This window comes from Acomys russatus, chromosome 5 (assembly GCF_903995435.1).
Source record: "Acomys russatus chromosome 5, mAcoRus1.1, whole genome shotgun sequence".
Classification (NCBI taxonomy): Eukaryota; Metazoa; Chordata; class Mammalia; order Rodentia; family Muridae; genus Acomys; species Acomys russatus.
Genome location: NC_067141.1, coordinates 1554630 through 1569468, shown reverse-complemented (window position 1 = coordinate 1569468; position 14839 = coordinate 1554630). Strand labels below are relative to the sequence as shown.

Below are 14839 nucleotides of genomic sequence, written 5' to 3'. Positions count from 1 at the left end.
TTCTCTGTGTAGCCCTGGCTGTACTGCAGCTTACTCTGTGGACCAGGCTGGCCTTGAACTCAGAGATCCACCTGCCTGTGCCTCCTGAGTGCTGGAATTAAAGCCATATTCCACCACTGCCTGGCTGCTGCTGCTGCTGCTTCCTCTTCCTCTTCCTCTTCCTGAATTTATTTATTATGTATACAGTGCTCTGCCTGCATGTACACCTACCTACACACCAGAAGAGGGCACCAGATCTCATTATAGATGGTTGTGAGCCACGATGTGGTTACTGGGGATTGAACTCAGGACCTCTGGAAAAGTAGTCAGTGCTCTTAACCTCTGAGCCATCTCTCCAGCCCCACTGCCTGGCTTCTTTACATGTTTTTAAATTAAACTGATTTTCAACTGAAGTTAGAGCCTTTTAGTATTCCCAAAAAAGTCCTTTATCACTAGGCATTTTGTAAACATTGCCTTCCAGTTTGTGGATTGCATGTTCACTTTTTTAGCAGTGTCCAAAACAGTCTTGATTTTGTTTTATACATTATAAAACTCTATGAGTTCATAAATATTTTTCATAAATATGGGGAAATGTTTCTTCGAAGCATGAGAACCTAAGTTCAATCTCACACAAACCTAAAAAATTTTTGAGCCAGGTGTGGTGGTGCAAACCTTTTATCCCAGGACTTGGGAGGCAGAGGCAAGCAGATCTCTATGAGTTTGAGGCCAGGCTGGTCTACAGAATGAGTCCAGGATAGCCAGGGTTGTTACACAGAGAAACACTGTCTCAGAAAACCAAAAACAAAACTTAGGGTAGAACCTGTAAGAAAGACTAAATCACAGTAAAAGTTTCTGTGTATGTAGTTTACAACAAATAAAGTGTGATGCCTCATGCCTATATCCCAGTACTCAATAGGCCGTAACAGGAGGACTACCTTTGCTTTGAACCCTGGCTGGCCTAGAACTTGCTTTGTAAGTTCTGGTGGCCTTGAACTCACAGAGATCAGCTTGCTTCTGCCTCCAAGTGATGGGATCAAAGGTGTACACCACTACACCCCGCTCCTTTATTTATTTTTAAATCTGGATATTTGTTTTATACATTTGTGTTGAATTTGCTACATGTTTTAGCTATCAGCCCCTTCCTGGGTGCATGAGTTACAGATATTTTCTCCTAATATATGGGCTGTCTCTTCGTTCCGCTTCCTTTAGTGTGCAGAAACTTTTCGGTTTTATATAACCCCACGTCTTTTTCCTCTATGCTTGCCTTCATTGGTTTTTACAGTATTGAATGTTGCTGTTGAGCCTTTATTTTCACTTGACTTTTACATTTGGTGTGTAAAGCAGGTCAAATTTCTGAATGTGGCTATCTACTTCTCTCAGCATCATTTATTAAAGACACTTCCCTTTCTCCCACTTGTATGTTTTGTTTGTTGTTGGTGGTGGTGGTTTTTGGCCATTTCTGGGCCTTTGTTCTTGTTCTAATGGTTCTCCTCCCTCCTTTTCACCAGTAATATGCTATTTTTACTATAACAGTTTTGTAGCGCATTTCCAAATTAAGGAGTGAGTGTAGTGACCTTCCCTACTTTTTACCACAGAAAAGTATGCAGACAATGCTGATACAGTGGTAATGAGGAAAGGTGTAGGAGGCCTCTTCTTGGTGGCACAGACCTATAATTCCAGCTACTCGGGAGGCTGAAACAGGAGGATCACTGTTCAGGGCCTGCCAGGGTGAGCACTGTAAGTTCAAAGCCAGCTTGGACAACTTAATAATGAAAAATAAAAACATTTTTAAAATGTACCTCCGTGGTACATTTGCCTAACATAAAAAAGTGTCCCAGCTCCAAAAGGAAAAAAATGGGAGGGAAGAATGCTGCCTTTTCTTAAAATTGGTCAGAGAAGCAATACGAGATTTGAAGAACTTTTTTGTTTGTTTGTTTGTTTGTTTGTTTGTTTGTGACAGGGTTTCTCTGTGTAGCCTTGGCTGTCCAGGACTCACTTTGTAGACCAGGCTGGCCTGCAAACTCATGGAGATCCACCTGCCTCTGCCTCCCAAGTGCTGGGATTAAAGGCGTGTGCCACCACCACCCGGCGAGATTTGAAGAACTTTTAAGAGGGTGTGTACGGAGCAGCAAGCCCCAGTTATACACGGCAGCCCAGTGGTGAAGAGTCTCAGGTCCCAGGCTGTGAGAACGCCAGGAAACAGCCCATGGAGAGGCAGTAACTTAAAGAGTCAAAAACAAACAAACAAACAAACACTCAAAATGTGCTATCAGGTTTTGTTTTATTTGCTTCGGTTTTTAAACAGATGAGAAGGTGTAAAGATCATTTCCACCTCTGAGCACAGCACAGCCTGTAAGAACTGGCAAGCACTTGAAGAGGTGTCATGGCCACTGTGCTAACACAGTCCCTACTGAGTAGTCTGCTCTGCTCCTGATGGAGAAGGAGCTCCAAGTCAGAATCTGCACTGTGGCGATGCCCAGCGGGACCACACACACCAAACTAAACACGCTGTCTTGAAGATCTAAAAGTATTCTAGGGGAGAAGATGTACAACAGTTAATATTTCCCCAAAGGGTTTCTTTCCTTATTAAGTCAGAGCTATTCAACACATGGTGTTCGGTAACATTTTATCTATGATCATTTAACAAGAAAGGGACATCATGTTGCATAATTTTGATTTGCTCGAGTAATTTCTCCCTTCTAGTTGCTCAAAGGACGGTGATCCCCTTCCCTGGTGACAAGAGCCATCTCTGTGATACAGAACCGCATGCCGCACATGGATGGACAGAGAACAGAGCCCAGGACACAAAGCAGAGGCTTTCAGTGCACCCACAGACTGGGCATGGTCGTGTATGCTGAAGCAGGAGGGCTGTGGGTCTGAGGCTAGCCTGCGCTACATGGGCGGTGCACCCTCAGGCTGAGCGTGGTAGTATATGCTGAAGCAGGAGGGCTGTGGGTCTGAGGCTAGCCTGGGCTACATAGGCGGTGCACCCTCAGGCTATGCATGGTAGTGCATGCTGAAGCAGGAGGGCTGTGGGTCTGAGGCTAGCCTGGGCTACATAGGCGGTGCACCCTCAGGCTATGTGTGGTAGTGCATGCTGAAGCAGGAGGGCTGTGGGTCTGAGGCTAGCCTGGGCTACATAGGCGGTGCACCCTCAGGCTATGCGTGGTAGTGCATGCTGAAGCAGGAGGGCTGTGGGTCTGAGGCTAGCCTGGGCTACATAGGCGGTGCACCCTCAGGCTATGCATGGCAGTGCATGCTGAAGCAGGAGGGCTGTGGGTCTGAGGCTAGCCTGGGCTACATAGGCGATGCACCCTCAGGCTATGCGTGGTAGTGTATGCTGAAGCAGGAGGGCTGTGGGTCTGAGGCTAGCCTGGGCTACATAGGCAGTTCCAGGCCAACCCAGGACCTTGTCTGAAAGACAAACAAGAGAATTATACTGCTGGGCCTGATGGTACAGATTTGTAACTGCTGAGACAAGAGGGTCGCAAGCTCAAGGCCTGTCTGAGTTACAGAGAAATATCATTCATCCTGTATGTGTATGTGTGTATGTGTGTATGTGTGTATGTGTATGTATGTATGTGTGTATGTATGTGTGTGTATGTGTAAGTATGAATGCATATGTATGTAATATGTATGTGTGTGTATGTGTGTGTATGTGTGTATGTGTGTATATGTGTATGTGTGTATGTATGTGTATGTATGTGTGTATATATGTATGTGTGTATGTGTAAGTATGAATGCATATGTATGTAATATGTATGTGTGTGTGTGTGTGTGTGTGTATGTGTGTGTGTATGTGTGTATGTGTGTGTATGTGTGTATGTGTGTGTATGTGTGTATGTGTGTGTATGTGTGTATGTGTGTGTATGTGTGTGTATGTATGTGTGTGTATATGTGTATGTGTGTGTATGTATATGTGTATGTATGTGTATGTATATGTGTATGTATGTATGTATATATGCATCCTCATATATACATATGCAGTGTTGAAATATCTGCTAAGCTTTAAACAAAGAGGATGAGTTTAGATATTCTTTTCTGGTACATATGATGCCTATAAAAGTATTTTGATGGAATTTCTCAGGGTGATAGAAAAGAGCCTTCTGTCAGCAGCTTTTCCTACTTTTAGCAAGTGGACTCTAGTAAAGGCTTCTCAGAAAAAAATATCAACAGTTCTGAAAATACGCATACATGTCAGCTATAAGGCTTCTGTCTAGAATCATATGAAGATATTCCAGCCATATCTACCACCCTCTAAAAGCCCTGTCATGAAGCAGTCGTAGCACCCTGGATTATACTTGTTAGGTGTGGCCATCCTTGTGAGCCTCACTCCTTACACTTGCCCTTCACCTTGACTCCTACAAGGTCTGAGGTCAGCAGCTAGAATACTCACCATTCCAGATGGTGGCCTCACTGTTACTCTGCCCAAATTCTCCATGGAAAACATCATTCCTAGAAGCATGTGGTATTTTGTCTTCCCAGAATTCCCTCTTTTAAGAAAAATCCTTTCCCCTCTTCCACAGGAAACTGCCTCTGTCCTTGAGACTTGGTGGGGCCTAACTTTCCCACTCCAGTCTCAACAGTCAGAGGGAAGTCATGCCTTATAAATTACTACTGCCTCTGTGATAGGCATGTGACTCACACAGTGCCTCTCAGGATCTGCCTGCAGACTTCTGATGTGCTGCTGGGTCAAAGGTGCATATTTCTTCACAGCCTGGAGCTATTCGGTCAGTACGCCTATGAGCTTTGTTGCTACCAGCAGTAAAATCTTGAAGCCAAAACGGAGAGAAGGTGAAAGGCTCCTGACATTATTTGGGATCCAGCTCTGCTGGACTTTTCACATATAACCAGAAGGTCCCTGTTCTGTTGAGGCTAGCCTACACGACATTGCTGCCACTTGCAGCCACAGTGGCCTGAAAACCATGCCTTCCCAATTGGCACTTATGCCCATGTTACTGTAAATTAGCTGCTTTGACGCATGCTGGGTGAAGGTGGTATGCAATCTTAAGACAATGAGGTTTGAAACAGCTGAGCACAGATTTCCAGAATGAGAGCACAAGGTCACAACTGTGCTTTGGAGCTCGAGGTTGTAGGTGCTTATAAATGTGAGGCATTGCTCAGCAGCCCTGACTGTTCGTTGCTTTGACATACAGCACACTAGATGGGAGACAATGGGTGCAAAATTCCAAGAGGTAATGGAACCCACATTCCACTCTGAAACAGAATCATGTCTGTAATAAAAGAGAAAAAGGAAGTGGCCTAATCAAGCCCTTAGAGAGGGGGACCACAACTAAGAGCTGCCTGCTGGGCAGAATTATTACAATATGTGCCTTATGAAAAGGCTGGTTTCTGCTTGGCAGAGGCACCTCTGTGTTCTGGTCTCAGTGTTTCATTAGCAACAGGAGCCCATTATCCTTCAGTATTCTCTAGTTATAACAGATTCCAGCTTCAGAAATATCAAGAAATTGGATTCCAGCTGCAAGGAGCTCTCTCTGGGAACTTTTCCACCTCTGAGATGGAAACGTCTATCTTTTTTTTCCCTCCTGTTTCCTTGGGGAGAAGGTTCTGGAGAACACCTGTGACGATTTGTAGAGTCAGAATCTCTAGTGAGCATGCTGCCTTAGACTAGGCGAGGCTGCAGAGGTGGCTCTGTAGGTAGGAGCAGTTGCTGCTCACTCATGAGGACGTGAGTTTGCATGCCAGCACCGTGTAAAAGCAAGCAAGAGCGCTGGGTACACCTACCACATGTGTAACCCCAGTGTCAGAGCCGGGCAGGGGAGGATGGATGAGACTTTCTGGCTGCCAGCCTAGGGTCCAGGTTTAATGAGAGGCCCTGTCTCCAAGTAGCATAGAGTCAAACAGCAGCACGTCCAACATCCTCTTCTGGCCTTCATGCATGTGTACCCACACACATACATGCATATAACACACCGTGTGTGTGTGTGTGTGTGTATGTGTGTCTACATGCTCAAAGGTAGCAAAGGAACAAACATTCCAGTGGATCCAACTATCTGGCAGCCATCCTGCTAGAAGTCCATGAGGAACACTTAGGCTTATGTTGCACTGAATGGCTTCACTCTTTCCAAAGCACCTGTGAGTTCCCCATTACTTCATGAGCTGTCTTGGAGATCTTCAAAGATTTCTTTTTCTTTCAAGTTCTTTTCTTTTCTCAAAACAGGGCTTTATTGTAGCTGGCCTGGACTGACGACATAGATCAGACTGCCTCAAACCTGGGGCAATCCTTCTGGGGTTGCAGGCACGCACCTGCTTCTCAGTGCTCCTTTCCCACGTATCCCACACTTACTTCTCAAGATTCCTTTCTCTTAAAATTGTGTCCCAAGAAGGGACATGATTTTAGAGAATTTGTTCTCCTCTCTCTGCTAGAATATGCATGAACCTATTACCTAACTAGGCTATTTTGCTGTCCGCATGTCTTCACTTGTCATTTCCAACCTCACCAACTGTTCTGGTTTGAATGAGAGTGGCCCCCATAGGCTCACTTATTTGCATGTCTGGTTCCCAGTTAGTTGGTGGACTGTCAGGAAGGACTGGAAGATGTGGCCTTGTTGCAGAAGGCGTGACACTAGGGGTGCCTTCAAGTTTCAAAAGCCCTCACCAGGTCCAGTGAGCTTTCTCTGCCTCCATCTTGCAGATCAAATGTAAGCTCTCAGCTACTGCTCCAGCACCATGCCTGCCTGCATGCAGCCATACTTCCCACCATGCTGATCATGAACGCACCCTCTGAAACTGTAAGTAAGCCCCCAATTAAGTGCTTCCCTTTTAAATTTTTTTAAAGTGCTTCTTCCCTTTTTTAAGTTGCCTTGGCTATGGTGTCTCTTCACGGTGCTGGAACAGTAAGATACTAACATTTTGAATGAATCTCCATTATAAAAAATACTTCTTAAGGCAGGTAAGATGACTCGGTGAGCCACATTTGATCCTGGGGACCCTCACAATGGGAAAACAAAATTGACTCCTCTGACCGCCCACCTGTACATGCACATGTTCATTCATTCATTCTTAAGCTGTGCCCATGCTTTTTTCCCACCAAATATTTATAGTATATTTGCTGCTTTAGGTTCTTAGGATACAGAGAAGAAGAAAAACATAGAGTTGGCCTGGAGAGATGGCTCAGAGGTTAAGAGCACTACTGGCTGTTCTTCCAAAGGTCCTGAGTTCAATTCCCAGCAACCACATGGTGGCTCACAACCATCTATAATGAGATCTAGTGGCCTCTTTAGGCCTGCTGACACACAATGTAGGCAGAATATTGTATAAATAATGAATAAATAGATCTTTAATAAAAAATTAAGTTGGCATTCAACAAGCCTTCCCTTCTAATGGAAGCAAAGAAACCACAAACAAATGTGTTTAATTTTAGCATGTAATTATAATGATATTTTTCCTTATGAGAAAATTTTATGCACCCCATTTTCTTTCATGACTTTCTCCTCTCAAGAGAAAAAATACCTAACTGTAGGCAATAATATCTTCAAATATTGTCAGCTAGTACATCTTACTTTCTTAATTTGCACCTGCTAAGGCATTTGTAGAGTCAGCACTCTGAAGCAAAGGGGGGGAGTAAGATTAGTTATTACACTGGAACCTCAATTTTTATTATGTATAAACTCTCCCTAATCACAAAGCTGAAGTGAAGCCTGGCTCCTCTCTACTCTCCTTTTCCCTACTGATATCACCCGAAATTCCTGGGGCTGCATCCATGAAGCAACTTTTATTGCCAGTAGTAAACACCGGCAATCCTGTCACTGGAGTTGTAAGCCAAGTCAGTACCAACGCATATCCCTGCTGAGGAAAGATGTGCTCAGGATGGAAAGGGCCAAAGAAACTTAAGGTCTACCTGGCAGAATAACCTCTTGTGACAGAGTCGGGGAAACTCACAGATACAGAAACTGTTGCTACCTTGGGAGCAGAGAAGAAATTCCCCCTTTTGTTCAGTCAGTTGTTAAGAATAATTGTCTATAGCTGGGCATGGAGGTACATGCCTGTAATCTCAGCACATGGGAGACTGAGACAAGAGATCACAAATTCAAGGCCAGTCCGCATTACATAGCAAGACCTGTATCAAAAACAGAGCCAGGAGTGGGGAAGGGGTCTAGAGGTTGGGAACCAATATTGCAATTTTTTTTTCTCACAGTTCTAGAAGCTAGAAGTCTAAGAGGAGAGAACCAACTTGGTTAGATTTTAGTAGGGGCTTTTATTTGTTTGCAGACAGAAAATGATGCCCTGTGAGACTGAAACTAGGATCTTGCACATATTAGGCAGGCATTCTAACATTGGACCACATTGTCAGCCCCAGGATATCATGTCCTTTCATGGTACAGATGTATGGCGGAGAGAGAACATTTATTTAAATTTTTCTCCCTTTCATGTGTGTGTGTGTGTAGGGGTAGTGAACATTGACAGATCTGTCTGCAGCCACATGGTGTGATGCAGGCAGGTGAAAGCCCCCAGAGGCCTGCCAGCCTTGTGGCCTGCCTGCAGCGGGAGCCATTATGTAGTGGTGGTGCACGTAGGTAGCAGACAGATGGGAGAGAAAGAGAAGTGGAACAGTCTGAGCATCATAAAGAGGGGCAGAAGTGGAGACAAGAGAGGAACAGCCTGTTGTGAGGAGCCTGCCCTGCTACCTAAGACCATGATGAAGTCGCAGCCCTTGCTGCCACTGAGGGCCATATCTAGGTCCACTGCCATGTAGCAGCAGGGTTTTGTGTAGATGTCTGTGGCTCATGTTACCACTGAAGACCACATGGACATACTGGTCTGGGCTGCCTCCTGGGACCATGTTGACGTCCAAGGATCATGCAAAGTTGGCCCCACCCCTCATTGGCTGTAGCACTCTGGAGAGATGGCTCTATTTCATGCTGGCTACAGCACCTGGAGTACACGCCCTTCGTCTCGCCTGAGCATCACAGTAGAGCTGGCCCAGTAGGTGGAGCACTGGTGAGCTACCTCGAGGGTGTGAGCATGGGAGAGCTGGCCCCACCACACATCTGCCTGTGAGGAGGCAGGGACACTAGGGAGATGCCCTCTTCCTCCTTACCCCTCGCCACCTGCAGCAGGCGGGAGAGGTGGCCTCAGGGTGATGAGAGCAGAAGAGTTGGCCCTGCCCATCACAGGCTGCAATACTTGAGAGAGGGGCTCTGCACCTTGCCTTGGCAGCACATTAAAGCTGGCCTTGGTGGTGTAGATGTAGGCCAGCTGGTCTGAGGGCATGAGAGTGGAAGAGGTAGCCCTCCCCCTTGCTGGCTGAAGCATTGTGTGAACTAGCCTGGGCAATGCTGGAAGTGTGGGTGCAGGAGAGCTGGCAGGCTGACCAACTTAGCTGCCACCTAGGCCCAGATCCAGGGTTTTAAGCTGTCCCACTCCATCATCTACCTCAGTGTAGCAGGAGCCAGAGGCCTCAAACCAAACCAATGACTCATTGCAATGAACATTTGCAGGGAAAGACATGTGGACAAAAGGATATACTGTGAGACACACTGTGACACACAATAGCTTCCACACAAGATTTTTTTATGTTTTGTATATGTGTACGTATATATGTATGTATGTATGTATATATTTCATTTTTGTTTTCTTTTGGGGGAGGTTGAAAGGGCAAAGGGTGGATATGAAGAGACAGGGAGATGAGAGGGATTGGGGTGTGTGATGTGAAACTCATAAAAAAAAATCAATAAAGTTTTTTTTAATTAACAGTGGCCATAATTCTATGAAAAAAATCAAAAGTACATATATGATTGTGCTTCTAGGCACATCTTGATAGAATTTCCCCCCACATGTCATAACCCTATTTCTGACATGATATCAGTAAACCTTAACTGTAATCTTTTGGGACAAATGTTTTTAATTTATAGCGATGCAAATGTTTGTGTCCACTATAGTTAGTGGAGATAAAAGAAGATCACTCAGGCTCACAGGCAACCAGCCTAGCTTGCATGCTGAGCCTCAGGCCAGTGACAGACCCTGCCTAAAAAGTGAAATAGCACTTCAGGAATGACATGAGGTTGACCTTGTCCTCTACATACATATGCAATTGTATATATGCGCACGCGCGCGCGCGCGCGCACACACACACACACACACACACACACACACACACTAAAGAAAAAAAAGAAAGATTTTTAAATACAAACCTTAAGACTACTTTGGATTTGTAGGTGATTCACTCTGAGATGAATCATTTTGTATCTGAGTCCTTGCTACTCTGCCACTGAAAGAGGGAAACACCACTTTCTAAACTTTATTCATGAATATAATTTTGGATGTATCTGTTATGAAACTTCAAGACAGAAAACCAGCAAAAGAAATGTTGCATATATTAAAAATTATTTTAATTTTTGAGACAAGTTCTATATAGCCTTGTCTAGCTAAGAACTCTCTATATAGACCAGATTGACCTTCAATTCATAAAAATCTTGCCTGTCTTACAAGTGCTAGAATAAAGGCATGTGTCAGATTAAAGGCATGTGCTACCACACATGGTGGTCTCAGTTTTCTTTAGAGCTGAATAATATTTATTTTATATATCAGACTTTCATTATTCATTCATCTGTAGATGGACATGAAGGTTGGTTCTAATTCATTACTATACATAGTAAACAGAGCAACAATAAATGTAGATGTGCAAATATCTCTATGGTAAGATATACAGTTCACATGGAACACTTCATATGTAACTTTTAACACACTTGTATGCTTCGGGTGGATCTCAGTGGCAGAGCATTTACCTAGTATGCCCCAAACCCTGGGTCACATTTCCAGTATTGGAAAAAAAGGGGGGGGGAGGCAGGCATGGTAGTACACACCTTTAATCCCAGCACTCAGGAGGCAGGCAGATCACTGTGAGTTCGAGGCCAGCCTGGTCTACAAAGTGAATCCAGGACAGCCAAGGATACACGGAGAAAAACCCTGTGTTGAAAAAACAAAGAAAGAAAGAAAAAAAGAAAGAAAGAAAGAAAGATGCTTGTATATAAACCAGATTGGTTACAGGAAGCTATTATTCATTTTGGTTTTGTTCTTGCTTTGGTTTGGTTTGGTTTGGATTTTTTAGATAGGCTCTCATATTCTATATAGCTTAATTTGGCCTGGAACTCCTGTATAGTATATGCCAGCTTCAGAGTCATGGTAATCCTCCTGCCTCAGCCTCCTATGAGGTAGTATTACAGGTATAAGCCATCATACCCAGCAAAAACTATTTCTTAAATGCATTAGTTAGTTAGTTAGTTAGTTAGTTAGTTAGTTAGTTAGTTAGTTAGCTAGTTTTTCAAGATAGGGCTTCTCTGTGTAGTCCTGGTTGTCCTAGAACTCACTCTGTAGACCAGGCTGGCCTCAAACTCACAGAGATCCCCCAGCCTCTACATCCTGAGTGCTGGCATTAAAGGCCACCACCACTCAGGTTTGAATTTTATTTATTAATCAGTTATCTACAACACACCAATAGATGACAGTGTAATCCAGGGAATAGAACTGGCGGTCTATGAGCCCTGATGAAATGTACCTTTGTATTCCTAATGCCCTGTGAAGCAGCAGGACTGCTGGGCCTTCCTGACGCATGGAGCGGGTGTGTCTGCTGCATCCTGAGCAAGTAACCAATTACACGCCTGCATTCCTTTGCAGTTGTGGCTTTTCTCACCTCTGGACTTGCTCAGCATACTGGACTTGCCCTTCTGCCCCCCTAATGCCATGTACACAGAGAGGGAACAAACCTTAGGACTCTAGCTCTGGAGACTCTAGGACTCTAGCTTAGTATTAACACTACAAAAATTCCATAAACATCTGCCAAGAAAGAACACAAATCTACTTAGTTGAGCAAGTGAAAGGAGGAGGTCTTTTCTATAACACCTTAGACCTATATTGTGCATTCTCTTGTGCAATATGCTGGCAGCTTATTCTATAATTTCAAAACTATCTGCTTCATGTTTGCAATGCTAGGGATTGAACCACACACACACTTGGCAAGTGATTAGTCACTGAACTACATCTCCAGAGTTCATGTGATTTTTTTCAGCAAATTATATATATATAATTGATAATCCATTTCTTTTCTTTTAAAGACAATGTCTCATTGTATAGACCTGGTTGGCCTCAAATTTACAACATAGATCAGAATAGCCTTACACTCATTGTCAGGTGTGGTAGCATACACATTTAGTCCCAGCACTTGGGAGGCAGAGGCAGGGGATTTCTGGGCCATCTTAACCATACATAGCAAGTTCTAGGGCACCCAGGGATACAAGGTGAGAGCCTGTCTCAAAACCATACAAATAACAACCATGCCCAAGCCTGGTCATCCATTTCTACCATCACTACATAACATATCTTACCCCATATAACTAGGGATTATACTGGTTTTCTTGCTCAAATTACCTAATTATAGACCTCTATTAACAAATTCACTCTAGCCTAGAATGATCTGGAACTCACTGTATATCCCAACCTGGCCTAAAACTCACACAATTTCCTGTCTCGCCTTTTCAAGTACTGGCATTTAGCTTAGAAATAATATTTCTTGGATCTACCTTGTTCGTGGATTGGGAGAATTAACATAGTAAAAATGGCCATCTTACCAAAAGCAATTTACAGATTCAATGCAATCCCTATCAGAATACCTACAAAATAGTTTGAAGATATTGAAAGAACAATTCTCAACTTCATATGGAGAAACAAAAAACCCAGAATAGCAAAAACAATCCTAAACAATAAAAGATCCTCTGGAGGAATCTCCATACCCAATCTCAAGCTGTACTATACAACAACAGTAATTAAAACAGCATGGTACTGGCACAGCAATAGGCTAGTGGATCAATGGAATCGAACTGAAGATCCAGAGATGAATCCACACACATTTGGTCACTTGATTTTTGACAAAGAAGCCAAATCCATTCCATGGAAAAATGACAGCATCTTCAACAAATGGTGCTGGCCTAACTGGATGTCTACATGTAGAAAAATGCAATTAGACCCCTATTTGTCACCATGCACAAAACTCAAGTCCAAGTGGATTAAAGACCTCAACCTAAAACCAGACACATTAATCCAGTAAGACGAAAAAGTGGGGAAGAGTCTGGAACATATAGGCACAGGAGACAACTTCCTGAACAAAACACCAACAGCCCAGGCCTTAATGTCAACAATTAATAAGTGTGACCTCATGAGGCTGAGAAGCTTCTGTAAGGCAGGAGACACTGTCAAGAGAACAAAGCAACAGCCTACAGACTGGGAAAAGATCTTCACCAACCCTTCATCTGACAAAGGTCTAATATCCAAAATATGTAAAGAACTCAAGAAATTAAACACCACCAAACCAAATAACTCAATAGAGAAATGGGGCTCAGAACTAAACAGAAAATTCTCAACAGAGGAATATCAAATGGCCGAGAAACACTTAAAGAAGTGCTAGACCTCCTTAGTCATCAGAGAAATGCAAATCAAAATGACACTGAGATTCCATCTTACACCCATCAGAATAGCTAAGATCAATAACTCAACTGACACCACATGCTGGCGAGGATGTGGAGAGAGAGGAACACTCCTTCATTACTGGTGGGAATGCAGACTAGTACAACCACTTTGGAAATCTATCTGGCGCTTTCTCAGAAAAATGGGAATAGGGCTTCCTCAAGACCCAGCTATTCCACTCCTTGGAATATACCCAGAAGATGCACTACCACACAACAGGGACATATGCTCAACCATGTTCATAGCTGCCTTATTCATAATAGCCAGAACATGGAAACAGCCTACATGTCCCTCAGTAGAAGAATGGGTAAATAAACTGTGGTACATTTACACTATGGAATACTACTCAGTTATTAAAAACAAGGAAAACCTGAAATTTGTGGACAAATGGATTGAACTAGAAATTATCATAATGAGTGAGTTCACCCTGAAGCAAAAAGAGTTAAATGATATATACTCACTTATATCGAGACACTAGTCCAAGGGGTACGTCCCCATGAAAAACTTTACCTACCAGGAAAGTGGGTCAGAGGGGAGGACATCCCATTGAGACTTTAGGTGTGAGAAGCCTGGGAGAATGAGGAAATAGAAGGATCCAGAGGGTCCTGGAAAACTACAGGCAGGTCTGGGCCCTGGGATCCTCCTCAAACTATGGCACCAGCCAAGGAAAATATAGGCAGTAAACTTCAAACCCCTACCCAGAGTAGCCAATGGACAGGACATTCTCCACCGTTAAGTGGAGAAGGAGATCTGACTTTCACACAAACTCTGGTGCCCCATATTTGACCATGTCCCTTGGATGGGGACGCCTGGTGGCACTCAGAGGAAGGATAATAGGTCACCAAGAAGAGACTCGATACCCTATGAGCATATACAGGGGGAGGAGGTCCCCCTCAGTCACAGACATAGGGGAAGGGATGGGGGGGAAGCGGGAGGGAGGAAGGAATGGGAGGATACAAGGGATGGGCTAACAACTGAGATGTAATATGAATAAATTAATAATAAAAAAAGGAAAAAAAAGAAATAATATTTCTTTAATCACATCAGAACATTTAGAGCATCTTTTAAAAGGGGCAAAGGGAAGAACACTAGCCTGAGTTAGCTGGCTCTGTACACTGGACAGAAAGCAGAGAATCAGACGCTATACCAGGGGTGATGACGTACATCTTTAATCCCAGGACTCAGGAGGCAGAAGCAGGTGGGTCTCTGTGAACTCAAGGCCAGACTGGTCTACACAGTGATCTGTAGGACTACATAGAGAAACACTGTCTCAAAAAAAGGAAGAAAAGAAGGGAGGTAGGAAGGAAGGGAGGGAGGGAAGGAGGAAGGAAGGAAGGAGGAAGGAAGGAAGGAAGAAAGGAAGGAAGGTAGGATAGGATCT

The 14839-nt window shown here is 43.9% G+C and overlaps 1 protein-coding gene across 1 annotated transcript in view; it reads right to left on the bottom strand.

Moving 5' to 3' along the window:
* Positions 1–2272: 2272 nt before the first annotated feature.
* Positions 2273–14839, bottom strand: part of LOC127189928 (transmembrane protein 180-like) — a 29990-nt gene continuing 17423 nt past the window's right edge. Inside the window, exon 6 of the mRNA XM_051146985.1 lies at positions 2273–2511. Within this exon, the coding sequence (XP_051002942.1) occupies positions 2361–2511 (151 nt within the window). The 3' untranslated portion in view covers positions 2273–2360. The remainder of the gene's footprint in view (positions 2512–14839) is intronic.